At 45.8% G+C, this 27,695-nt stretch overlaps 2 protein-coding genes across 3 annotated transcripts in view; one reads left to right on the forward strand and one right to left on the reverse strand.

The window, feature by feature from the left end:
- Positions 1 to 950: 950 nt before the first annotated feature.
- On the forward strand, positions 951 to 12,063 carry LOC106591181 (aspartate aminotransferase, cytoplasmic). Of its 2 annotated transcripts, XM_082966574.1 has the most exons (10): positions 951 to 1,188; positions 5,420 to 5,601; positions 6,391 to 6,514; positions 6,784 to 6,896; positions 7,336 to 7,440; positions 8,572 to 8,722; positions 9,052 to 9,217; positions 10,278 to 10,420; positions 10,854 to 10,984; positions 11,238 to 12,063. In XM_082966574.1, the coding sequence occupies exons 1-10, from the start codon at positions 1,080 to 1,082 to the stop codon at positions 11,277 to 11,279; spliced, it is 1,266 nt and encodes a 421-aa protein (XP_082822700.1). In that variant the 5' UTR covers positions 951 to 1,079; the 3' UTR covers positions 11,280 to 12,063. The 2 variants fall into 2 exon arrangements, with proteins under 2 accessions (XP_082822700.1, XP_082822711.1); XM_082966585.1 differs by having other exon boundaries at positions 10,854 to 11,426.
- Positions 12,064 to 13,548: 1,485 nt separating this feature from the next.
- The window catches only part of LOC106591308 (metal transporter CNNM1), a 22,995-nt gene continuing 8,848 nt past the window's right edge, over positions 13,549 to 27,695 (reverse strand). The window contains exons 3-10 of the mRNA XM_082966593.1: positions 20,065 to 20,205; positions 19,475 to 19,644; positions 18,603 to 18,693; positions 18,182 to 18,327; positions 17,349 to 17,589; positions 17,045 to 17,149; positions 16,766 to 16,870; positions 13,549 to 14,825 (exon numbers count right to left, since the gene is read on the reverse strand). Coding sequence (XP_082822719.1) covers positions 14,746 to 14,825; positions 16,766 to 16,870; positions 17,045 to 17,149; positions 17,349 to 17,589; positions 18,182 to 18,327; positions 18,603 to 18,693; positions 19,475 to 19,644; positions 20,065 to 20,205 — 1,079 coding nt within the window. The 3' untranslated portion in view covers positions 13,549 to 14,745. The remainder of the gene's footprint in view (positions 14,826 to 16,765; positions 16,871 to 17,044; positions 17,150 to 17,348; positions 17,590 to 18,181; positions 18,328 to 18,602; positions 18,694 to 19,474; positions 19,645 to 20,064; positions 20,206 to 27,695) is intronic.

Here is a 27,695-nt window from a genome sequence, read left to right on the forward strand (position 1 = left end):
GAAGATAAGATGATAGAAACCCATCTCCTACTGTAAATAACCTACACACTGTTTGTGTGTGTGTGTGTGTGTAGCCAGCCAGCCAGGTTGAAAAATGGCAGAAAAATAAGACGGACATCAGAGTATTTTTCAGTACACCAAAACGCATAGTAAGAACTCTAGTAGCCTAATATCTCAAAGACTAGTTGATAAAATGTTCATAAGAAAGAAATGAAATTCTAATGGAAATGTTTCACAATGATGTCATTAGGCAGAGCAGGCAACAGATAGCACACAGACAGCAGAGTTGGGGACAGATATGCAGGGACAGACTGGCAGAGACAGGGAGTCTCAGGTAAGTTTGTTGAGTCTTTGTTTGGCAACATTATGAAAGGTTCTCAATTTTTTTGACTTGTAAAATAGGAACATAATTGGAAAATGCCATGGATACCCCCACTCTCAACTTAAACTGGTGACTGACCTAAGATTTGTTAAAGGCAATGGTATTGCTGTTGTGATTAGTTGTGTAGTTTTGGGTACCGGTAGTTAGGAGTACGGCAAACACCTTATTTCTTTGGTTCCTCAATATACATTTACCATATTACAATGTAGGCTATGTGTTACAGCACTACTTTTGGTGTCCCCCTCAGGAATTGCTCTTGAGAAAATGTCATGTAATTGTCCCCTCCAAAGTTGATATCAGATTTTCGCCCCTGTCAGGAACACCTCTAGTTTCCAAATCCAGTGTGAAGGAGCAGGACGCTCCTCTGGGTGTAAACTCTGTAGATTTGGAAACTAGAAGTCTGAGTAAAATGGACCCCCCTTTCACTGCAACACAACGTACAGTGCAATAAATGATATGAGAACACACACAAAACAATTGGTGACCATTTAGGCTTCAGGGTGGGACTTTTATTCTGAAGGATTCCAAAAATCCGTGACCCGAAAGTACTTAGTTATTCTTTCCTGTTTCACAGCGGCACCTTGTAGTGCGTTGAAGGTGAAGCTCGCCTGTCTCTCCGCTGCAGCCTACCGGTGAGGTACTGAACAAGAACGACTCTCTCCCCTTCTCCTGCTCTGTACCGGGATCCGTTATAATCATGTCTATATTCGCTGAAGTACCTCAAGCCCCTCCAGTGGCCGTTTTTAAACTGACTGCCGATTTCAGAGAGGACACTCACGCGCAGAAGGTGAATTTGGGAGTCGGAGGTAAGAGAGAGAAGCTCCAACAAGCTATGCTAACTTACGTTTAGAATTTGCCACACAGACGGGTAAACTGCTTTGACAACGGGCACTAGTTTGAGTAGCATGACATTAGAATGCTTGCCAACTAACATGGCTTTGACCTTCCTCGTTAGCATGCAGGCTAACAGAGTAGTCGAAGTTTGACAGCGAGCGCAACTAGACTGCCGCATATATCAGCTATAGTTTTCTGCTAGTATCTATCATGATTTACATATTATGCTTTGCAGCATGAAAGCATTTATAAAACGCTGCTCATTCTGGAGTTTGACATTTGGCGGACACTGGAAAGCAACGGGCCTCATAATTGATTCTACGAGAACCCGTGCGGTCCATACAGAACAGATCAGGCAGTCAGCAATAGAAGCGTATTATAAACTGTAAACTTTAGTTCGAACTCAGTCGTCATCTGACTGGTGACGTGGGGTGACACACCTTCCAAAAGGTCTGTGGTCATTCCTAAACATTGTAGAGGAGGTCTGAATACCATTGTAGATGAGGTCTGAATACCATTGTAGATGAGGTCTGAATACCATTGCCATAGAATTAGAATAGAATCTCTATGACCAGTGGGCTCTGTAGCTGATGGAAAGAAAATGATTGCTGGATGCAGTACAGAACAGATAGTTATGCATGTGTTAGGTTTGGAATAGATCACCTTGCCTTCACTACTAGGTTATATTGTCATCCCTTCCAGTTCATTTATCAGTCTTCCAATGCCAAGGCTGTAGGGAATACATGATTGTATCTTCTCACTCACCGTTTCAACCTGTTCCCCAAACCACGCTCTGTTAAATTCACAAAGACAGACACAGACAGGTGAACAACGGTTCTGACTAGAGGGAGAACAGCAGGGATCATCAACTAGATTCTACACCGGGACCATTGTTTTTCTTGAGCCGATGGTCAGGAACATAATTACAAGTCATTTGTAGACGGCAAGAAGCCCAAACAGATATAACATTTGACTAGAACATAATCACGTATTTGCATATGATCACATATCTCACTATTGTGTGTGGGAATACTTTGGAACAGGTTTCCAGAATGATTTGGAGCTAGGCCCCCCCCCCCCCCCCCCCGAGTTGGGGAACCTAGGAGTACAGCTACGACTGGAAGTTACTTTTTCATAGCAGGTAAGGAGAATTTACTCAGCAGGGTGGGAAAATGTACGTAGCAGGTTAGAAGACTTAGGTTAGGAAAAGGGATGGGGTTAACTCCACCTGCTAGGAAAAGGGATGGGGTTAACTCCACCTGCTAGGAAAAGGGATGGGGTTAACTCCACCTGCTAGGAAAAGGGATGGGGTTAACTCGACCTGCTAGGAAAAGGGATGGGGTTAACTCGACCTGCTAGGAAAAGGGATGGGGTTAACTCCACCTGCTAGGAAAAGGGATGGGGTTAACTCGACCTGCTAGGAAAAGGGATGGGGTTAACTCGACCTGCTAGGAAAAGGGATGGGGTTAACTCGACCTGCTAGGAAAAGGGATGGGGTTAACTCGACCTGCTAGGAAAAGGGATGGGGTTAACTCGACCTGCTAGGAAAAGGGATGGGGTTAACTCGACCTGCTAGGAAAAGGGATGGGGTTAACTCGACCTGCTAGGAAAAGGGATGGGGTTAACTCGACCTGCTAGGAAAAGGGATGGGGTTAACTCGACCTGCTAGGAAAAGGGATGGGGTTAACTCGACCTGCTAGGAAAAGGGATGGGGTTAACTCGACCTGCTAGGAAAAGGGATGGGGTTAACTCGACCTGCTAGGAAAAGGGATGGGGTTAACTCGACCTGCTAGGAAAAGGGATGGGGTTAACTCGACCTGCTAGGAAAAGGGATGGGGTTAACTCGACCTGCTAGGAAAAGGGATGGGGTTAACTCGACCTGCTAGGAAAAGGGATGGGGTTAACTCGACCTGCTAGGAAAAGGGATGGGGTTAACTCGACCTGCTAGGAAAAGGGATGGGGTTAACTCGACCTGCTAGGAAAAGGGATGGGGTTAACTCGACCTGCTAGGAAAAGGGATGGGGTTAACTCGATCTGCTAGGAAAAGGGATGGGGTTAACTCGACCTGCTAGGAAAAGGGATGGGGTTAGCTCGACCTGCTAGGAAAAGGGATGGGGTTAGCTCGACCTGCTAGGAAAAGGGATGGGGTTAGCTCGACCTGCTAGGAAAAGGGATGGGGTTAACTCGACCTGCTAGGAAAAATCACTTCTGGTCGTACTCCCTCGGTAGTAGCTACAGAACCTAGAGCCAAGGGCCTCATAACACAACACCACACAGGACTCCTGGGAAAATATCGACTGGTTGTTGTTGGCAGTGAGAGATGGATGCTAGTAGAAACAAGGTGTGTTGAGGAACTGTTATAAAAAACTAGTTGGGCTTGTCTGGTGACCTTGATGAATCAGTATTTTGTATATTAATGAACTGCAGGAAGGGAAAAAAACAACAATGAAAGTTGCTTCTAACCAGCTAGCCTACATGTCTGTAGTTTACCCTTAGTCTAGACCAGGGCCTGGTGTAGGCCAGCCAGCTAGGCTAGCTATTTGTTGTGAACTTTGGTAACTGAATATCAACGGCTGTAATTTGATCCTCAATGGTAGAGCGCACTGGCCTGAACTGGCAAGGAGAGAAATTGGAAGGCTTTCCTTAGAGAGGGAAATTAAGCTCCTCGGAAGTCACATGCACAGGATTGTGTGCGCGCGCGCACACACACACACACACACACACTTATTCTTCAGGCCAGGGTGACCTCCAGCAGAGCAGGGTGTGACAGCAGACTGCATGAAGTGAACATACTGCTGCACTATGGCTGCAGCCTGCTAGTGGTAATTATGAAAGTTTGTTTTGGTGTCAACCATCAACATTTTTAAGTAGGCTTATTATAACTAGGCTATTGTCTCTCCAGCCTACAGTAAATGACTGCCTGGTGCCTGCTATTGGTCCTGCCTACGCAGGCAGACAGACAGACAGACAGGCAGGCAGACAGACAGACAGACAGACAGACAGGCAGGCAGACAGACAGACACAGGCAGGCAGGCTGGCAGGCTAACAGACAGGCAGGCATGCTGACAGACAGGCAGGCAGGCATGCTGACAGACAGACAGACAGACAGACAGACAGACAGACAGACAGACAGACAGACAGACAGACAGGTACAGTGTGTATTATAAAACATTTTATTTAACTAGGTAAGTCAGTTAAGAACAAATTCTTAATTACAGTGACAACCTACCCCAGCCAAACCCTAACCCGGATGATGCTGGGCCAGTTGTGTGCCGCTCTATGGTACACCCAATCCCGGCCGGTTGTGTTACAGCCTGGAATCGAACCAGGGTCTGTAGTGACGCCTCTCGCACTGAGATGCAGTGCCTTAGACCGCTGCGCCACTCTGGAGCCCTGTATACAGATGACTGTCTACCATGGGTCATGCCTAGATAGACAGATACAGTATATAATGTCTCCTCTCTCTCTCAGCCTACCGTACAGATGACTGTCTACCATGGGTCCTGCCTAGATAGACAGTTAGATACAGTATATAATGTCTCTCTCTCTCTCTCTCTCTCTCAGCCTACCGTACAGATGACTGTCTACCATGGGTCCTGCCTAGATAGACAGTTAGATACAGTATATAATGTCTCTCTCTCTCTCTCTCAGCCTACCGTACAGATGACTGTCTACCATGGGTCCTGCCTAGATAGACAGTTAGATACAGTATATAATGTCTCTCTCTCTCTCTCTCTCTCAGCCTACCGTACAGATGACTGTCTACCATGGGTCCTGCCTAGATAGACAGTTAGATACAGTATATAATGTCTCTCTCTCTCTCTCTCTCTCTCAGCCTACCGTACAGATGACTGTCTACCATGGGTCCTGCCTAGATAGACAGTTAGATACAGTATATAATGTCTCTCTCTCTCTCTCTCAGCCTACCGTACAGATGACTGTCTACCATGGGTCCTGCCTAGATAGACAGTTAGATACAGTATATAATGTCTCTCTCTCTCTCTCTCTCTCTCTCAGCCTACCGTACAGATGACTGTCTACCATGGGTCCTGCCTAGATAGACAGTTAGATACAGTATATAATGTCTCTCTCTCTCTCTCTCTCTCTCTCAGCCTACCGTACAGATGACTGTCTACCATGGGTCCTGCCTAGATAGACAGTTAGATACAGTATATAATGTCTCTCTCTCTCTCTCTCTCTCAGCCTACCGTACAGATGACTGTCTACCATGGGTCCTGCCCGTAGTGAAGAAGGTAGAGAAGATGATAGTGGAGGACAGCAGTCTGAACCACGAGTATCTTCCCATCCTGGGTCTCCCTGAGCTCCGCTCTGCTGCCTCCAAGGTGGCCCTGGGCGATGACAGCCCCGCCATCAAGGACGGGAGGGTAGGTAGGAGGGAGGGACACGTCTATATACATAGACACATACCAGAGTTGGGAAGAATTGAATTGAGAATGCCTCATAAATTCCCATAAAATGATTGAATTGAAGTCGTAAAGAGAACACAGAATTATAATTTTATTTAGAGGAAATAGAATTGAGTGAAAATCAATTAATTTCAAATGGCTATTCTATATTAGGTGTCATCTATACAAGTACACATCTTGTGCATAAAACATCAAACGTGGTTATATACATGCATATAAAACAATCCATTTTCAGGACAACATCTTGAAATGTATCATCAAAGAAAACGAAACCTGTATGTGAATATTCAAAGTTGTTATATTTTATTAATCACTTACATTTTGTTAAATATGGGGGAAATACTACATTTCCCAGCATTACTTCAACCCTCAAGTTGACCCTGAGGCCTTCAAAAAGAAGCCAAACAAATGAAATGGTTGGTGGAAATGTAATGGGCTATTCTAAGCACTGAGGTTAAAAGAGTTGATGAACATTGTTTCCAGGGAAAAGTGATATATTATTTGATATCTGGAAGTGTGACCTGTCAGATTCAATGTAACTCATGTTCCATGACTCAGTCGAATTTCTCTGAATTGCGCTGAATTAAATTCTACTTCCTGTAACCTAAATTCTATGTTGTGGGGTGGACGTCAACACACACACAAACACACACACATCCAGGGGGATGAGTAGTAGGGAGCAGTAGGACTGGGAAACACACAGTCCTTTGCCCTGCCCAAATGTTGACGTTTTCGCTCTCTTTCCAGGTGGGAGCGGTCCAGGCATTGGGAGGTACCGGTGCGTTGAGGATCGGGGCGGAGTTTCTGAGGCGCTGGTACAACGGCACCAACAACACGGCCACGCCCGTCTACGTCTCCGCGCCAACCTGGGGTCAGTGGGCAGCGCTACAACCAACTCATTTACATGGAGTTGATTTAGCCAGGATTTTCCAGGGAGTCCTGGGTTCCGTAGAACCAATAAGGACTGTTTAGATAGCAAGATAACTGAGACACAGCAGCAGACGCACAATCAACACATTCTACTTCTATTGAGTCATCATCCCCCTAAGAGCACAACATACTGAACAAATACCCTCTTCTCCACTGCCTCCTCCTCTTCACCATCTTCTTTATCTTTCTTCTCCTTCTCTCCCCCTATAGAGAACCACAATGCAGTGTTTTCTGATGCTGGGTTTAAAGATATCCGCCCCTACCACTACTGGGATGGAGCAAAGAAAGGCCTGGACGTGACTGGTATAATGGATGACCTGGAGGTGAGAGAGGGGTAGGGATGGAGAGAGAGGGATGGAGGGAGAGAGAGGGGTAGGGATGGAGAGAGAGGGAGGGGTAGGGATGGAGGGAGAGAGGGGGAGGGGTAGGGATGGATGGAGGGAGGGGTAGGGATGGATGGATGGATGGAGAGGGAGGGAGGTTTGAGTTAGAGTGACATCATGCATGATTTAGGCTACAACAAGCTGTGAATGAGCGTCTTGCATTAATATTTCAGTTTGGTTTTCAGTTGTGTATCAAGACAACCAGTAATCTGAACAACAGATAACATACTGCAAATTGTTTTGCCATCAGCCCCGTTCAGGCTAACATTTGACTACTCAAAATCATTTTCATGAGATTACTTGAACGCAGACAATCTTTCAAATGCACATCCCTAATCCTGTTGTTGATAATTGATGTGGGTGTGTGTTATTTTGTCAGAACGCTCCAGAACACTCTATCTTTGTGCTTCATGCCTGTGCCCACAACCCCACGGGGACAGACCCCACGCCTGACGAATGGAAGACGATCGCTGAGGTCATGAAGGTGAGACAGGGGAGACAGCAGGAATGTATTCACTAGGAACCAAACGGAACCAAACGGGTACGGACCTACCTGAATTTGTTCAATAGAAACTCTAGTTTTCATTGCAAAAAGTTTTCCATTTGGATGAAATCGTTTCTGTTCTGCGACTAATGAATACTCCCCAGGGGAACGGACATCTCATCATCCCAACCATTATCCATCTGGCTCCTTTATATTTTGGGGTAACCTTTTGTTTTTCCTTTCTTCCCTCTCAATTCTCTCTCTGTGTCCCTTCTCCCCCTCCTCTCTCTGTGTCCCTTCTCCCCCTCCTCTCTCTGTGTCCCTTCTCCCCCTCCTCTCTCTGTGTCCCTTCTCCCCCTCCTCTCTCTGTGTCCCTTCTCCCCCTCCTCTCTCTGTGTCCCTTCTCCCCCTCCTCTCTCTGTGTCCCTTCTCCTCCCTCCTCTCTCTGTGTCCCTTCTCCCCCTCCTCTCTCTGTGTCCCTTCTCCTCCCTCCTCTCTCTGTGTCCCTTGTCCTCCCTCCTCTCTCTGTCCCTTCTCCTCCCTCCTCTCTCTGTGTCCCTTGTCCTCCCTCCTCTCTCTGTGTCCCTTGTCCCCCCTCCTCTCTCTGTGTCCCTTGTCCTCCCTCCTCTCTCTGTGTCCCTTGTCCTCCCTCCTCTCTCTGTGTCCCTTGTCCTCCCTCCTCTCTCTGTGTCCCTTGTCCTCCCTCCTCTCTCTGTGTCCCTTGTCCTCCCTCCTCTCTCTGTGTCCCTTGTCCTCCCTCCTCTCTCTGTGTCCCTTGTCTTCCCTCCTCTCTCTGTGTCCCTTGTCTTCCCTCCTCTCTCTGTGTCCCTTGTCCTCCCTCCTCTCTCTGTGTCCCTTGTCCTCCCTCCTCTCTCTGTGTCCTCCCTCCTCTCTCTGTGTCCTCCCTCCTCTCTCTGTGTCCTCCCTCCTCTCTCTGTGTCCTCCCTCCTCTCTCTGTGTCCCTTGTCCTCTCTCTGTGTCCCTTGTCCTCTCTCTGTGTCCCTTGTCCTCTCTCTGTGTCCCTTGTCCTCTCTCTGTGTCCCTTGTCCTCTCTCTGTGTCCCTTGTCCCCCCGCCTCTCTCTGTGTCCCTTCTCCCCCCGCCTCTCTCTGTGTCCCTTCTCCCCCTCCAGAGGAGAAAGCTGTTTGTGTTCTTTGACTCAGCCTACCAGGGTTTTGCATCAGGCAGTCTGGATAAAGATGCCTGGGCCATCCGCTACTTTGTCTCTGAAGGATTTGAGCTGCTCTGTGCCCAGTCCTTCTCCAAGAACTTTGGCCTCTACAGTGAGTCTATAGACAGACACGTACATCCTGGTCCTCTGTGTCTCCGGTGGTAGAGCATGGTGCTTGTAACGCCAGGATAGTGGGTTCAATTCCCGGGAGCACCCATACGTAAAATGGCTAAAAATGTCTGTTAAATGGCATATATAATACATAGAAATGGACACAAACATGTAACACACACACACACACACACACACACACACAGTCTGCTGCTGTGGTCCAATGGCCACATTTCAGAGTTTTTGCTTACATTTTTCATCTCAAACTCTCAGCCACTCAGACACCCTCTCTGTGATGCTAATCGTCCATTTTGTTCCTTCCTCCTCCAGATGAGCGTGTTGGTAACCTGACGGTAGTGGCCCAGGATAAAGACAACCTGACCCGTGTTCTGTCCCAGATGGAGAAGATCGTCAGGACCACCTGGTCCAACCCTCCCTCCCAGGGGGCGCGCATCGTAGCCATCACACTCAACAACCCCGATCTGTTCATAGAATGGTACGGTCAAAAATATAACCCTTTATACTCAACAACCCAATTCTCTTCACTGAATGGTACAGTCCAACAACACGCCCTTCTAAGTTAACCCTGAGGAGTTCACTGAATGGTACAGTCCAACAACACGGCCTGCTAAGTTAACCCTGAGGAGTTCACTGAATGGTACAGTCCAACAACACGGCCTGCTAAGTTAACCCTGAGGAGTTCACTGAATGGTACAGTCCACACGCCTCTTTGACAACTGCTCCATTGTTGTACATTCCAACAACACTGCCTGCTTCCTTATCCTGGGGATCCTGTTGTACATCCTACATACACTGCCTGCTTCCTTATCCTGGGGATCCTGTTGTACATTCCAACAACACTGCCTGCTTCCTTATCCCTGGGGATCCTGTTGTACATTCCAACAACACTGCCTGCTTCCTTATCCCTGGGGATCCTGTTGTACATTAAAAACTGTGCTTCCTTATTGCGGGATTGTTGTACATTAAAAACTGTGCTTCCTTATTGGGGATTGTTGTACATTAATAACTGTGCTTCCTTATTGGGGATTGTTGTACATGAATAACTGTGCTTCCTTATTGGGGATTGTTGTACATTAATAACTGTTCTTCCTTATTGGGGATTGTTGTACATTAATAACTGTGCTTCCTTATTGGGGATTGTTGTACATTAATAACTGTGCTTCCTTATTGGGGATTGTTGTACATTAATAACTGTGCTTCCTTATTGGGGATTGTTGTACATTAATAACTGTGCTTCCTTATTGGGGATTGTTGTACATTAATAACTGTGCTTCCTTATTGGGGATTGTTGTACATTAAAAACTGTGCTTCCTTATTGGGGATTGTTGTACATTAAAAACTGTGCTTCCTTATTGGGGATTGTTGTAAGCCACGTTCTGTTGGTGGCAGATTTGTTTTAAGACTGCCGTTCCCATTCAGATCAGTGATATAGAGTGTTGAAGCTGTCCCACTTCCCGTGGGCTGTAGGAAGGGTAATGTCCTGTTGATGAGACCAGCTGAAGGCTAAACTAACCAACTCTCTCCCTCTCCTGTAGGAAGGGTAATGTAAAGACCATGGCTGATCGTGTATTGTTGATGAGAGACCAGCTGAAGGCTAAGCTCATTGCTCTGGGGACGCCTGGCACCTGGGACCACATCACCCAGCAGATCGGCATGTTCAGCTTCACCGGACTCAACCGTAAGAGTTTCCCCAACACACAGACATGTACGCAGGCACATCCAAGCACACCGGTCATCTGTGCACGTGTAATTACACTTTTGACCGGGTGTTTTTTTTGCTAAAATATGAAACGATGTCCTGGGTATTATGAGACTGGCGCTTGTTCCAGACTGCGTTTTTAATGGAAGTTTTCCGGTAAGTTACAGAAACATGCACGCTCAACTACACACACGGATACAATTCTACAACTTAGATATTTTTCCTCTCTCTCTCTCTCCCTCCATCCCTACAGTCTACAGCTAAGCAGATTGATTACATGATCAACATAGACAGTTGACTGTCATTTTAATAACACCCCCCCCCCCCCCCCCCCTCTCTCCCCTCTCTCTCCTCCCTCTCTCTCCTCTCCTCTCCTCTCTCTCTCTCTCTCTCTTTTCCTTCCTTCCTACAGCTAAGCAGGTGCAGTACATGATTAAGGAGAAGCATGTCTACCTGATGGCCAGCGGTCGTATCAACATGTGTGGTCTCACCTCCAAGAACATCGACTATGTCGCAGAGTCCATCCATGAGACAGTGTCCAAGGTCCAGTAAGGCCCCGCCCTCCACATCCAGCTACTTCCTGCTTCCTATCCACCACAGGAAGTACTGTTAACTGTCACGTGTGGTCTCGTCAAGCACTCCCTTCTGTGACAACACATCCTTTCTCTATAAGCAGCGCTCTAACCATCTATTGGTTGTAAAATGGCGAAGAGCGATGATATGACACGTGTTCACAACAATCAATGTTAATGATCAACAGTATAACTGGTGTCTGTCCATCTTCTCTCCTCCTCAGATTACTGAGCCATCTTTAAACAATCTGAACGCAGACCTCTAGTCGAAGTATATCACTCTCCTGGCCATCGTTATGTTGCCTTTTTATTTATTTTATTGTGCCATTTCTGGTTTTGAAAATGTATAAAAGATGACTGTGTGCACTTTGGTTTTAAAAATAAATAAATGTTTCAGAGCACTTGAAAGTGAAGCAATGCCAGAAGTTGAGCGAAAAGTTTGTGTAAAATTCTGTGTGTGTGTATGATTCTGTGTTCTACATACGAGCCCCCAGACCGATCTACAGACAACCACAATGCTTCTGAACGTGTTTCATATACAACTGGTTCCATTTAACAATCGTAACGTTCTAGAATGTGTGAAATGGTGCATTGTGGATCAAATGCTCTGTGATGTCATGTGACAGGCTTGAAAGGTTATTTTACAGTTCGTGCATGTGCCTACAGGTCAAACGTCAACAGGAAGTGCCCTCTGATAGGGCGATATGACCTTTTCTAAACATTTGAGCAGCTATATGCAGATATGTCCTATAGGAAAAGCACATACCACTACTGTGGTAATAGTTGAACCACTTAGACGTCTGTGGCTTAGTTTCCGTGTCAGGCATGTACTTGGTGTGATAAAACGCTCCTGTTCATAATAAGGCTACTTATGAAGGATTGTTAATCTCCGCCTTTAACGGTTCTGTATTTGTTTTGATGTTTTGTTGACTGTACACCTACGGTTGGTCTTCCAACACACAGCCACACGCCATTTGATTGCCATGGTTATATTGACATCCTGTATGTACATTCATACAGCTAATAATAAATGATGAATCGTGTACTAAACTGAATGTAACTTCTCCTTTTTTCCTCTACCTGTGTACATGGCTGTTTTTAATATAGTTTTAAAAGACTAAACTCTGCCGACGAGCGGTTAAAAGCACCGGTCGGCTGACTGATCGACCTACTGCCTCTGACCACAGAATATCAGCCGCCATTTTCTGTTTTCATTTCCAAAAAGATTCTCCGTGTTGAATTGCCACCGTTCATCAACATCCAGCAGGTAATTTACTGCGCACAGATGGGTTTTGGGTATTTTATTAGGCTTCCAATTACCTGTTGTGAAAGCAGCAGCTCCTCTTCCTGGGGTCCACTGTGGGACACTCAATCCCAGACACCCCGAATCCCTTCAACTGTTGATTAAATTGTTGATGATAATATTTCGTGTCTATGAGAGTTGACTTGGAGTTCCCCAGGAGGCCCTTGGTGTATTTTACTACCGAGTCCCACAGTGGGGATGTTCCTTACGGTGCCATTTGTCCTTAAGACATTAGTAATAACTATGGCCCAGAGTTTTTCCTAACCTGACAAAAAACTCCGGGCCCTGCGTAATAACTGTCAGCAACTGGAATAAACAAAAACATTATTGTTCAAAGTCTGAACACTAAAAAGTCAGACAGCTGAAACTTGTGAATCTTTTTAATTCTGTACATTTTTTTTAATGCAAAACCCCTCGGATTTTTCCCCTGTTAAAATGCCCAGAGTAGTCATTTGAACATACTGTACCCATAAAGTCATTATAAACTCTAATATCTACAATACATCTCTCATATATGCATTTCTCTTCTATAAAAAGATATATCTCTGTATTACTTTCTGTGTAGGTGCCACTCTCCTCATACACCAGTGTTCTCCAGTCCTTCTGACGATCTGTCCAATTTATCCATTTCAATTTAGGACCATTTTTGAGACAAAAAGCACTTTTAAAATGCATTGTGTTAAAATACCTCCATATAGACGTTGCTGACAAGCACAGATCTATAATCAGCTTCCCCTCCCCAAATCCTAACCCTAACCATTGAGGTGAAAAACAAGAAAACTGACCTTAAATCACTCTCATCCTACTCCAGTTAAAAACAGGGCCATTGTGTCTGAGAAGAGGATGAGGGTTCTGATTGGCTGTTGCCTCTACTCCCATGCAGCATAGTGAGTCAGCACTTTTTCTGTTTTCCAAGGAAGGATGCTCTTCTCTCCTCCTCCTCACTGACCAATGACAGGAGCCACAGAGCATCACTCCCCTTTACCCTTTCTCTCCATCCTTCACGTTTCCCTTTTCTCCCAGCCCCCCGTCCTCTACGCCTCTCCTCCCCTCCTCTCTCTATCCCTCTCCCCCAAACCCTCCTCTCTATTTCTCTCCCATAGCCCTCCTCTCTCTATCCCTCTCCCACTAGCCCCCCATCTTCTATGCCTCTCCTCCCTACCATTCTCTCTCTATCCCTCTCCCCTTTATCCCCCTCCCTACTCTCTCTCCTCCCCCCCCCCCCCATCTTTCTCCCCCCACTGTGGTGCAGTGGCACAAACCCAGTCAGAGCAGAGACACACCCCGTGGTCTTAATCCAGAGAGAGAGACACATGGGTCTTACGGTGTCAGATCAAATAAGAAATGTATTCTCTACAACAGATGTTTCCTAATGGGCATATCCTACATTAGTACCGTCGTTTGGATGTGTCCCGTTCACAACTGTGTAAAAGTGTTTCAGTATTGCTCATATACATCATTTGGAAGAGACTGGTCCGTTCTTGTGACTGGTCAGTTCTCATAGCCACCATTTGAGGGCGTTGTGATAACAGTTGGGCTGAGAGAATAGAGATCAACATGGTGCTCAGCCAGTACTTTAAAACATGCAGATTTTTCTCTTAGTAAGGCATTCAAACCATCTCAAGTCCTTTTAAACCCCTTACACCACTATAGCATGAGTCCATGCTGACAAGTGAACCTCGGTGTGAATCCTAAATAGAATTTTCACTTAGTCTCCCATTGATATCAATGCATGAAAATCCACTCAAATGAAAGTTAGGATTCACCCTTTAGACAGTAGATAGGAAAGAGGATAGAAGAGAATAGTAATAAACATTCACTATCAAATAACACAAGTGATACAGCATCCATAAAAACGTCCTGAAGAAGGAAGGGATGAGATCTTCATAACTGTGCATGGTGAATATTCTTCTGTGCACTGATGATATCAACATAGTCTTTGGTTTCCTTGCCACAGCTCCAACAGGGCCAATTCAATTATTTTGTAAGGAGGGGGTGAATTAAATGTTGACAGTGGCATAAACCAAAATCCACCTCTCTTCTCCTGACATTCTTCGTCTTCAAATCCATTAGCCACTTAGACATGAAACATTCAAGAAGAAAAAAAAACCCCAGGTTCAGGATGACATGGTAGCTTCCGTCCCGCTGGTTCAGTTAGTTCCTCCCATTTGGTGCTGTCTAAGATCAGAGACTGTGGGGGTGTCGGGGGAGATGAGCTCTATCTTTTCTATGTGCTGTTATATCCTTCTGTTTCCCTTTAGAACGTCTGTTGGTTGGGACATCTGAGAGTGGTCAACTAGGGACTGGAACGTCTGACAAACGTTGCAGAAATGTCTGACAAACGATCAAAAAGAGGAAGAAAATATGCTGTTGATGATTGTGTGAGGGCCTGCAGTTAGTCCATATACACACACACACAACACACACTGCTAGGTCTTGACCAGCGGCTGTTCTGATGTATCCTCGGGTGTCTTGTCTCCTTCCCGAGATTTTTTCCTCTTCTTGTGACCTGAGGAGAAATAAATATGCATTTAATTGAAAAACATATATACATAAAAAAAAATATATATATATATTGAAACGTATAGATATTAATTGAAATGTATACATTTAACAGAGAAAACAACATGTATGGGGGAAAAAAATACATTTAACTGAAACATACATTTTATTTAAAAAAAAATTACATTTAATTGAAAAATATCGACATTTTATTGAAATAAATGTACAATTAATTGAAATAAATGTACAATTAATTGAAATAAATATACATTTAATTGGAAAATATCTACATTTTATTGAAATAAATATACATTTAATTGGAAAATATATAAATGTAATTGAAAAAAAGTATCTGCATTTCATTAATACTATTAATTGTGAATCAATGAATAGGACAATGATAATGTCATTTACAACTACTTTGTAAATGGCATTTAGTTCACTACTGAACAGGGTTTTATTGCTTCTTTCCTGCAATGTGGTGTGATTTTGGTCCTGTTTCAGCCTTTTACTGAAATGAGAGAGACCATTCTGCTGCTCTTTGGCTCAGAGAGGGACCACGTGGGGGGTGTGTGTGTGTGAGAGAGAGTGAGTGAGTGAGTGAGTGAGTGAGTGAGTGAGTGAGTGAGAGTCATTTAGTTAGTAGCTCTGTGATACTGAGCAGAGAAACACTCAGTCTGCATCCCAACTGCCACACTGTTCCCTATTAAGTGCACTACTTTTGAACAGGACCCATAGAGCTTTGGGAATGGGGTGCCACTTGGGAGGCTCACTTAACATTCATTCTCCATAGTTCATTCTGCAGTGGGACAGTCGAGAGAGAACAGAGAAACACACTAGTAGGCTCTCCTGTGTGAGTGTTAGAGAGAGGGAGAGAGAGAGAGAGGGGGAGAGGAAGAGAGAGGTAGAGAGAGAGAGGGAGAGTGGTAGAGAGAGAGAGGGAGAGTGGTAGAGAGGGAGAGGGAGAGAGAGAGAGAGGGAGGGAGAGAGTGAGAGAGAGGGAGATTGGTAGGGAGGGAGAGAGAGTGAGAGGGAGATTGGTAGGGAGAGAGGGAGAGAGAGGGAGGGAGAGAGTGAGAGAGAGATTGGTAGGGGGAGAGGGAGAGAGAGGGAGGGAGAGAGTGAGAGAGAGATTGGTAGGGGGAGAGTGGTAGAGAGAGAGTGGTAGAGAGAGAGGGAGAGGGAGCGAGGGAGCGAGGGAGGGAGAGAAGGATTGGTAGGGAGAGAGTGAGAGGGAGATTGGTAGGGAGAGAGAGAGGGAGAGGGGGGGAGAGAGAGGGGGAGAGGGAGGGGGAGAGGGTGGTAGAGAGAGAGGGAGAGGGAGAGAGAGGTAGAGAGAGAGAGGGAGAGAGAGGGGGAGAGGGAGAGGGAGGGGGAGAGGGCGAGAGAGAGAGGGGCAGAGAGAGAGCGTGGTGGAGAGGGAGAGAGAGGGGGAGAGGGAGATTTTGTGGAGGTCAGAGTGATGGGCCAGAGTGGTACACACACACTGTGAGGGGCCAGGGGTTCCGTTGGGGGGGCCTCCAGAGAAAAGACTCTTGGCAGAGGGAGGCAGGGCCCAATGAATGACTGGTTGCTAGGACATAGCTGTTCATGTAGCAGAGGTGCAGGGAAAGAGAAAGGCTCAGGACTTAGACTGTTACTAAGGGTGCATCCCAAATGGCACCCTACTCCCTATTTAGTGCACTACTTTTGACCAGGGCCCATGGGAATGAAGTGCCATTTGGGACGCATCCTAACATTACAATGTGACCAGTGGAGGGGACTCACACGGCGTGGGGTTGTTGGGTTTGTGCCTTCACGGTGGCTGGGTTGACATTTAAATGGTTGTATGTGTGTGTGGGCATTTGGATTGTCACACAGGTGTTAGAATGCGGAGGTGTGTGTGTGTGTGTGTGTGTGTATGCATGCTTGTATGCGTGTGTACTGTATGTTGTGTGTGTGACTCACTGAGTTTGAGCAGTAGTTTCTTGCCCAGTGTGTCCTCTGATCCACTCAGAGACAGAGTACTGATGAAAGAGGGGGCGTCCATTTCTATAGCAACAGAGGCTGTGTCTGAGAGAGAGAGAGAGAGAGAGAGAGAGAGAGAGAGAGAAAATGTGACATTATCAATCTCCATAGTAAACTGTGGATGTTGCTTCTGTGTTAAATGTCTTCCCTCATCACCAACTTCCTCCTTATTCTCCAGTCTTCCATCCCACTCCTTTGTTCCTCCCTATATTCTCTTACCGTTGGTGCCGTCCCTCTCTGAGTGCTCCTCTCTGATGTAAGAGATCTCATCCATCCTGAGGAACACGGAATCACTGGGGCTGTTCTGACCGTCTGATTTACTGCCTGTAGGGGGAGACAGGACAGTTATTATACACACAGTCACTGGGGCTGTTCTGACCGTCTGATTTACTGCCTGTAGGGGGAGACAGGACAGTTATTATACACACAGTCACTGGGGCTGTTCTGACCGTCTGATTTACTGCCTGTAGGGGAGTAAGTCTATTCTCGCTCTCCCTCCCTCCTACCAGTATGGTTGACTTACGGACGATGCGGTTCTTCTCATTGAGCAGAGAGGTGCTGTGTGGGACGGAGGACTGCTGTCCTCTGGTTCTGGTCGAGCTGGGCCGGGTCTCTCTGGGGGGGAGGAGGTGGTCTCCACTCTGCTCCGGGACAGGGAGGTCGGGAGTGTTCCCGTCTGTGGGCCGGGCGTCTGTGTCGGGGGTCTGGGGGGAGCTGTCCATCAGAGTGGCTGTCAGGGCGTTCTGGTAGTGGCTACGGGTGATCTGGGGGTTAGAAGTCGAAGGTCAAAGAAAGGTCGTAGGTCATAAATAGTCATAGGTCGACGTTAGAGGCTGTACTGTACCACAGCTCTGACTAAGCTACTAGGTTGTATCACAAATTACACACTTTTTCCTATAAAGTGCACTACTTTTGCTCAAGGACCATAGGACTATGGTCAAAAGTAGCGCACTGTATAAAGAATAGGGTGCTATTTGGGACCTTTATTATTTATTTATTTTATTTTACCCCCTTTCTCTCCCAAATTCAATTAGGATCTTGTCTCATCGCTGCAACTCCCCAATGGGCTCGGTAGAGGCCAAGGTCAAGTCATATGTCCTCCAAAACATGACCCGCCAAACCGCGCTCCTTAACACCCGCCCGCTTAACCCGGAAGCCAGCCGCACCAATGTGTCGGAGGAAACACCGTTCAACTGACGACCGTGGTCAGCCTGCAGGCTCCCATCCTGCCACATGGAGTCGCTAGAGTGCGATGAGCCAAGTAAAGCCCCCCAAATGGTGTTGGAGCAGGTGTATCCAGGTAACGTGAGGTGGGCGGGGCTGTACTGTACCGTACCGTAGTCTAGGTAGGCCTACCTTAATGACCTGCAGGTGTGTGAGCTGCCTAACAGAGTAGTCAGGCAGGTAGACGCTCCCCCCTCCGTTGAGTTGGCCCAGACTGCCCCCATACAGCATAGAGTCAGACCGGTCCAGACCACTGCTACGGGAGGGGGATCTGTGGACTGAATCATACAGGATGGTAATGAGTCAGACAGGGATGAGATAGTGTCCCACCACTCTCTGGTCTATGTAATGGGACAGTCCACATAACGTACCTGTAATCTCTTATGTTTGTCATGAAACGTTTTGTTTTCTTTGAGCTTGTAATGTGTGCACAGGCTGTTTCTCTATATTCATGTGTTAATGTTTGCGTGAGTGAGTGAGTGAGTGAGTGAGTGAGTGAGTGAGTGAGTGAGTGAGTGAGTGAGTGAGTGAGTGAGTGAGTTGAGCCAGTTACCTGTGGGCATGATGGCAGGCACCCCGTAGTAGGCGAACGCTCCGTTCTCAAACCTCAGAGCCTCTTTACCAAACTCCACCTCCACACGACCCTGGACACACAGGACAGAGAAATGGTCAAGTTCCCTGATTTGTGTCTAAGCCATATTCTAGATATTCCAAGCTATATATAAAACCAGGGTTGGTGTAGCAGTCAGCACCTCCCCCTATAGCACATGATATGCACATGAACACCTGCTCTTTCCATTAAATAGACTGACCAGGTGAATCCAGGTGAAAGCTATGATCCCCTATTGATGTCACTTGTTAAATCCACTTCAATCAGTGTAGATGAAGGATTTTTAAGCCTTGAGACAATTGAGACATGGATTGTGTATGTGTGCCGTTCAGAGGGTGAATGGGCGGCAAGACAAAATAGTTACGTGCCTTTGAACGGGTAGTACAGTAGGCGCCAGGCGCACCGGTTTGAGTAAGTCAAGAACTGCAACGCTGCTGGGTTTTTCACGCTCAACAGTTTCCTGTGTGTATCAAGAATGGTCCACCACCAAAAGGACATTCAGCCAACTTGACACAGCTGTGGGAAGCATTGGATTCAACATGTGCCAGCATCCCTGTGGAATGCTTTCAACACCTCGTACATGCCTCGATGAATTGAGGTTGTTCTGAGGGCAAAATGAGGTGTAACTCAATATTAGGAAGGTGTTCCTAATGTTTTGTCCACTCAGTGTACTCTCCCTCTGTGGGATCGAATCCTTTTCTGCTTTGACACACTTATCTCCTCACTGTCCTGTCTGTTCTCTACTCTCCTATCAATAAAATACATTCAATCAATTTGATTCATCGCTAAGGGACAATTATTGCGGGCGTTTATACCTGTAGTAACAGGATGAAGTAGTCAACAGGTTTGTTTCTCTGAAACAGGAAGTGCTGTGGGGCCAGTTTGTTCTTGTCATCGTAGCTCAGCTCCTGGACCACACTGGGGTGTTTAATGAGACGCAGTAAGATCTTCTCTGATAGGTGGGCTGGCTTGAATGGCTCCACCTCTACAGGAGGTGGGGAGGGAGAGAGGGGAGGGAGGGAGAGAAAGAGAGAGAGAGTGAGGGATAGAAGGGGTAGGAGGAGAGGGTAGTAAAAGAGGAGAGATGAAAGAGGGATAGAAGAGGTAGGAGGAGGGTAGTAAAAGAGGAGAGATGAAAGAGAGATAGAAGAGGTAGGAGGAGAGGGTAGTAAAAGGGGAGAGATGAAAGAGGGATAGAGAGGAAGACATGAGAAAGTCAGTGGAAAAGTAAGAAGAAAAATGTCATTTGTATTAACTGGTAAACATTCTTTGCTATTCAATGGGTTGTTTTTTAACTGGCCTCAAATTGAGAACAACTTACTTCCACAGAGATTATATATTTCATTATTTAACACTCAGGAAGTGACCTCACAGTGGACACGAAGTGACATCACAGTGGGCCTACCTGTGGACAGGAAGCGGTGCGTGGCGAGGAGGAGCTGGGGAGAGATCTTCACCTTCATCTCGTTCTCCGACAGCTTAAAGATGGAGAAGTCCTGCTGCTTCCTCTCATGGTGAGAAACACGACGCTTAGAACGGTTATCAGCTGTAGAGGGAGACAACACTTAGAGAAGTTATCAGCTGTAGAGGAGACACTTAGAGAGGTTATCAGCTGTAGAGGGAGACACCTAGAGAGGTTATCAGCTGTAGAGGGAGACACCTAGAGAGGTTATCAGCTGTAGAGGGAGACACCTAGAGAGGTTATCAGCTGTAGAGGGAGACACCTAGAGAGGTTATCAGCTGTAGAGGGAGACACGAGAGGTTATCAGCTGTAGAGGGAGACACCTAGAGAGGTTATCAGCTGTAGAGGGAGACACTTAGAGAGGTTATCAGATGTAAAGACACTTAGAGAGGTTATCAGATGTAAAGACACTTAGAGAGGTTATCAGATCTAGAGGGAGACAGAGAGGTTATCAGCTGTAGAGGGAGACACCTAGAGAGGTTATCAGCTGTAGAGGGAGACACTTAGAGAGGTTATCAGCTGTAGAGGGAGACACTTAGAGATGTTATCAGATGTAAAGACACTTAGAGAGGTTATCAGCTGTAGAGGGACACGCTTATAACGGTTATCAGATGTAGAAGAGACACTTGGAGAGGTTATCAGCTGTAGAGGGAGACACTTAGAGAGGTTATCAGCTTTAGAAGGAGACACTTAGAGAGGTTATCAGCTGTAGAGGAGACACTTAGAGAGGTTATCAGCTGTAGAGGAGACACTTAGAGAGGTTATCAGCTGTAGAGGGAGACACTTAGAGAGGTTATCAGCTGTAGAGGGAGACACTTACAGAGGTTATCAGCTGTAGAGGGAGACACTTAGAGAGGTTATCAGCTGTAGAGGGAGACACTTAGAGAGGTTATCAGCTGTAGAGGGAGACACTTAGAGAGGTTATCAGCTGTAGAGGGAGACACTTACAGAGGTTATCAGATGTAGAGGGAGACACTTAGAGAGGTTATCAGCTGTAGAGGGAGACACTTAGAGAGGTTATCAGCTGTAGAGGGAGACACTTACAGAGGTTATCAGATGTAGAGGAGACACTTAGAGAGGTTATCAGCTGTAGAGGGAGACACTTAGAGAGGTTATCAGCTGTAGAGGGAGACACTTAGAGAGGTTATCAGCTGTAGAGGAGACACTTAGAGAGGTTATCAGCTGTAGAGGGAGACACTTACAGAGGTTATCAGCTGTAGAGGGAGACACTTAGAGAGGTTATCAGCTGTAGAGGGAGACACTTAGAGAGGTTATCAGATGTAGAGGAGACACTTAGAGAGGTTATCAGCTGTAGAGGGAGACACTTAGAGAGGTTATCAGCTGTAGAGGGAGACACTTAGAGAGGTTATCAGATGTAGAGGGAGACACTTACAGAGGTTATCAGATGTAGAGGGATACACTTAGAGAGGTTATCAGCTGTAGAGGGAGACACAGAGGTTATCAGCTGTAGAGGAGATACTTAGAGAGATGATCAGCTTTAGACAACAATTAGAGAGGTTATCAGCTGTAGAGGGAGACACTTATAGATGTTATCAGCTGTAGAGGAGATACTTAGAGAGATTATCAGCTGTAGACAACACTTAGAGAGTTTATCAGATGTAGAGGAGACACTTAGAGAGGTTATCAGCTGTAGAGGGAGACACCTAGAGAGGTTATCAGATGTAGAGGGAGACACTTAGAGAGGTTATCAGCTGTAGAGGGAGACACTTAGAGAGGTTATCAGCTGTAAGAGACACTTAGAGAGGTTATCAGCTGTAGAGGGATACTTAGAGAGGTTATCAGCTGTAGAGGAGACACTTAGAGAGGTTATCAGCTGTAGAGGGAGACACTTAGAGAGGTTATCAGCTGTAGAGGGAGACACTTACGAGAGGTTATCAGACTGTAGAGGGAGACACTTAGAGAGGTTATCAGCTGTAGAGGGAGACACTTAGAGAGGTTATCAGCTGTAGAGGGAGACACTTAGAGAGGTTATCAGATGTAGAGGGAGACACTTAGAGAGGTTATCAGCTGTAGAGGGAGACACTTAGAGAGGTTATCAGATGTAGAGGAGACACTTAGAGAGGTTATCAGCTGTAGAGAGACACTTAGAGAGGTTATCAGCTGTAGAGGGACGACAGCTTATAGACTGGTTATCAGATGTAGAGGAGACACTTAGAGAGGTTATCAGCTGTAGAGGGAGACACTTAGAGAGGTTATCAGCTGTAGAGGAGACACTTAGAGAGGTTATCAGATCTAGAGGGAGACACTAGAGAGGTTATCAGCTGTAGAGGAGACACTTAGAGAGGTTATCAGCTGTAGAGGGAGACACTTAGAGAGGTTATCAGCTGTAGAGGAGACACTTAGAGAGGTTATCAGCTGTAGAGGGAGACACTTAGAGACGGTTATCAGCTGTAGAGGGAGACACTTAGAGAGGTTATCAGCTGTAGAGGGAGACACTTAGAGAGGTTATCAGCTGTAGAGGGAGACACTTAGAGAGGTTATCAGCTGTAGAGGGAGACACTTAGAGAGGTTATCAGCTGTAGAGGGAGACACTTAGAGAGGTTATCAGCTGTAGAGGGAGACACTTAGAGAGGTTATCAGATGTAGAGGGAGACACTTAGAGATGGTTATCAGCTGTAGAGGGAGACACTTAGAGAGGTTATCAGCTGTAGAGGGAGACACTTAGAGAGGTTATCAGCTGTAGAGGGAGACACTTAGAGAGGTTATCAGCTGTAGAAACACTTAGGAGGCGTGTAGAGGGAGCACACTTAGAGAGGTTATCAGCTGTAGAGGGAGACACTTAGAGAGGTTATCAGATGTAGAGGGAGACACTTAGAGAGGTTATCAGCTGTAGAGGGAGACACTTAGAGAGGTTATCAGCTGTAGAGGAGATACTTAGATAGGTTATCAGCTGTAGAGGGGACACAGAGAGATTATCAGCTGTAGACAACACTTAGAGAGGTTATCAGCTGTAGAGGGAGACACTTAGAGAGGTTATCAGATCTAGAGGGAGACACTTAGAGAGGTTATCAGCTGTAGACAACACTTAGAGAGGTTATCAGCTGTAGAGGGAGACACTTAGGGAGGTTATCAGATGTAGAGGGAGACACTTATAGAGGTTATCAGCTGTAGAGGGAGACACTTAGAGAGGTTATCAGCTGTAGAGGGAGACACAGAGAGGTTATCAGATGTAGAGGGAGACACTTAGAGAGGTTATCAGCTGTAGACAACACTTAGAGATTATCAGCTGTAGACAACACTTAGAGAGTTTATCAGATGTAGAGGAGACACTTAGAGATGTTATCAGCTGTAGAGGGAGACACTTAGAGAGGTTATCAGCTGTATAGGGAGACACTTAGAGAGGTTATCAGCTGTAGAGGAGATACTTAGAGAGATTATCAGCTGTAGAGGAGACACTTAGAGAGGTTATCAGATCTAGAGGGAGACAGAGAGGTTATCAGCTGTAGAGGGAGACACTTAGAGAGGTTATCAGCTGTAGAGGAGATACTTAGAGAGGTTATCAGCTGTAGAGGAGACACTTAGAGAGGTTATCAGATCTAGAGGGAGACAGAGAGGTTATCAGCTGTAGAGGGAGACACTTAGAGAGGTTATCAGATGTAGAGGAGACACTTAGAGAGGTTATCAGCTGTAGAGGGAGACACTTAGAGAGGTTATCAGATGTAGAGGGAGACACTTACAGAGGTTATCAGATGTAGAGGGATACACTTAGAGAGGTTATCAGCTGTAGAGGGAGACACTTACAGAGGTTATCAGCTGTAGAGGAGATACGTAGAGAGATTATCAGCTGTAGACAACACTTAGAGAGTTTATCAGATGTAGAGGAGACACTTAGAGATGTTATCAGCTGTAGAGGGAGACACTTAGAGAGGTTATAAGCTGTATAGGGAGACACTCAGAGAGGTTATCAGCTGTAGAGGAGATACTTAGAGAGATTATCAGCTGTAGAGGAGATACTTAGAGAGGTTATCAGCTGTAGAGGGAGACACTTAGAGAGGTTATCAGATGTAAAGGGAGACACTTAGAGAGGTTATCAGCTGTAGACAACACTTAGAGAGGTTATCAGATGTAGACGAGACACTTAGAGAGGTTATCAGATGTAGAGGAGACACTTAGAGAGGTTATCAGCTGTAGAGGGAGACACTTAGAGAGGTTATCAGCTGTAGAGGGAGAAACTTAGAGAGGTTATCAGATGTAGAGGAGACACTTAGGGAGGTTATCAGATGTAGAGGAGACATTTAGAGATGTTATCAGATGTAGAGGAGACACTTAGAGAGGTCATCAGCTGTAGAGGAGACACTTAGAGAGGTCATCAGCTGTAGAGGAGACACTTAGAGAGGTTATCAGCTGTAGAGGAGACACTTAGAGAGATTATCAGCTGTAGAGGGAGACACTTAGAGAGGTTATCAGCTGTAGAGGAGACACTTAGAGAGGTTATCAGCTGTAGAGGAGACACTTAGAGAGGTTATCAGCTGTAGAGGAGACACTTAGAGAGGTTATCAGCTGTAGAGGGAGACACTTAGAGAGGTTATCAGCTGTAGAGGGAGACACTTACAGAGGTTATCAGCTGTAGAGGGAGACACTTAGAGAGGTTATCAGCTGTAGAGGGAGACACTTAGAGAGGTTATCAGATGTAGACAACACTTAGAGAGTTTATCAGCTGTAGAGGGAGACACTTAGAGAGGTTATCAGATGTAGAGGGAGACACTTAGAGAGGTTATCAGCTGTAGACAACACTTAGAGAGGTTATCAGCTGTAGAGGGAGACACTACTTAGAGAGGTTATCAGCTGTAGAGGGAGACACTACTTAGAGAGGTTATCAGCTGTAGAGGGAGACACTTAGAGAGGTTATCAGCTGTAGAGGAGACACTTAGAGAGGTTATCAGATGTAGAGGGAGGCATTTAGAGAGATATCAGCTGTAGACAACACTTAGAGAGGTTATCAGCTGTAGAGGGAGACACTTAGAGAGGTTATCAGCTGTAGAGGAGATACTTAGATAGGTTATCAGCTGTAGAGGGAGACACAGAGAGATTATCAGCTGTAGACAACACTTAGAGAGGTTATCAGCTGTAGAGGGAGACACTTAGAGAGGTTATCAGATCTAGAGGGAGACACTTAGAGAGGTTATCAGATCTCGAGGGAGACACTTAGAGAGGTTATCAGCTGTAGAGGGAGACAGAGAGATTATCAGCTGTAGACAACACTTAGAGAGGTTATCAGCTATAGAGGGAGACACTTAGAGAGGTTATCAGATCTAGAGGGAGACACTTAGAGAGGTTATCAGCTGTAGAGTGAGACACTTAGAGAGGTTATCAGCTGTACAGGGAGACACTTACAGAGGTTATCAGCTGTAGAGGAGATACTTAGAGAGATGATCAGCTGTAGACAACAATTAGAGAGGTTATCAGCTGTAGAGGGAGACACTTAGAGAGGTTATCAGCTGTAGAGGGAGACACTTAGAGAGGTTATCAGATGTAGAGGAGACACTTCGAGAGGTTATCAGCTGTAGAGGGAGACACTTAGAGAGGTTATCGGCTGTAGAGGGAGACACTTAGAGAGGTTATCAGATGTAGAGGAGACACTTAGGGAGGTTATCAGATGTAGAGGAGACATTTAGAGATGTTATCAGATGTAGAGGAGACACTTAGAGATGTTATCAGCTGTAGAGGGAGACACTTAGAGAGGTTATCAGCTGTAGAGGAGACACTTAGAGAGGTCATCAGCTGTAGAGGAGACACTTAGAGAGGTCATCAGCTGTAGAGGAGACACTTAGAGAGGTTATCAGCTGTAGAGGAGACACTTAGAGAGGTTATCAGCTGTAGAGGGAGACACTTAGAGAGGTTATCAGCTGTAGAGGGAGACACTTAGAGAGGTTATCAGCTGTAGAGGAGACACTTAGAGAGGTTATCAGCTGTAGAGGAGACACTTAGAGAGGTTATCAGCTGTAGAGGAGACACTTAGAGAGGTTATCAGCTGTAGAGGGAGACACTTACAGAGGTTATCAGCTGTAGAGGAGATACTTAGAGAGATGATCAGCTGTAGACAACAATTAGAGAGGTTATCAGCTGTAGAGGGAGACACTTAGAGAGGTTATCAGCTGTAGAGGGAGACACTTAGAGAGGTTATCAGATGTAGAGGAGACACTTAGAGAGGTTATCAGATGTAGAGGGATACACTTAGAGAGGTTATCAGCTGTAGAGGGAGACACTTACAGAGGTTATCAGATGTAGAGGGATACACTTAGAGAGGTTATCAGCTGTAGAGGGAGACACTTACAGAGGTTATCAGCTGTAGAGGAGATACTTAGAGAGATGATCAGCTGTAGACAACAATTAGAGAGGTTATCAGCTGTAGAGGGAGACACTTAGAGAGGTTATCAGCTGTAGACAACACTTAGAGAGGTTATCAGCTGTAGAGGGAGACAACACTTAGAGAGCTTATCAGCTGTAGAGGGAGACACTACTTAGAGAGGTTATCAGCTGTAGAGGGAGACACTTAGAGAGGTTATCAGCTGTAGAGGAGACACTTAGAGAGGTTATCAGCTGTAGAGGAGACACTTAGAGAGGTTATCAGCTGTAGAGGAGACACTTAGAGAGGTTATCAGCTGTAGAGGAGACACTTAGAGAGGTTATCAGCTGTAGAGGGAGACACTTACAGAGGTTATCAGCTGTAGAGGAGATACTTAGAGAGATGATCAGCTGTAGACAACAATTAGAGAGGTTATCAGCTGTAGAGGGAGACACTTAGAGAGGTTATCAGCTGTAGAGGGAGACACTTAGAGAGGTTATCAGATGTAGAGGAGACACTTAGAGAGGTTATCAGATGTAGAGGGATACACTTAGAGAGGTTATCAGCTGTAGAGGGAGACACTTACAGAGGTTATCAGATGTAGAGGGATACACTTAGAGAGGTTATCAGCTGTAGAGGGAGACACTTACAGAGGTTATCAGCTGTAGAGGAGATACTTAGAGAGATGATCAGCTGTAGACAACAATTAGAGAGGTTATCAGCTGTAGAGGGAGACACTTAGAGAGGTTATCAGCTGTAGACAACACTTAGAGAGGTTATCAGCTGTAGAGGGAGACAACACTTAGAGAGGTTATCAGCTGTAGAGGGAGACACTACTTAGAGAGGTTATCAGCTGTAGAGGGAGACACTTAGAGAGGTTATCAGCTGTAGAGGAGACACTTAGAGAGGTTATCAGATGTAGAGGGAGGCATTTAGAGAGATATCAGCTGTAGAGGTAGACACAGAGAGATTATCAGCTGTAGACAACACTTATCAGCTATAGAGGGAGACACTTAGAGAGGTTATCAGATTTAGAGGGAGACACTTAGAGAGATTATCAGCTGTAGACAACACTTAGAGAGGTTATCAGCTGTAGAGGGAGACACTTAGAGAGGTTATCAGCTGTAGAGGAGATACTTAGATAGGTTATCAGCTGTAGAGGGAGACACAGAGAGATTATCAGCTGTAGACAACACTTAGAGAGGTTATCAGCTGTAGAGGGAGACACTTAGAGAGGTTATCAGATCTAGAGGGAGACACTTAGAGA

This window comes from Salmo salar, chromosome 02 (assembly GCF_965601325.2).
Source record: "Salmo salar chromosome 02, fSalSal1, whole genome shotgun sequence".
Taxonomy (NCBI): domain Eukaryota; kingdom Metazoa; phylum Chordata; class Actinopteri; order Salmoniformes; family Salmonidae; genus Salmo; species Salmo salar.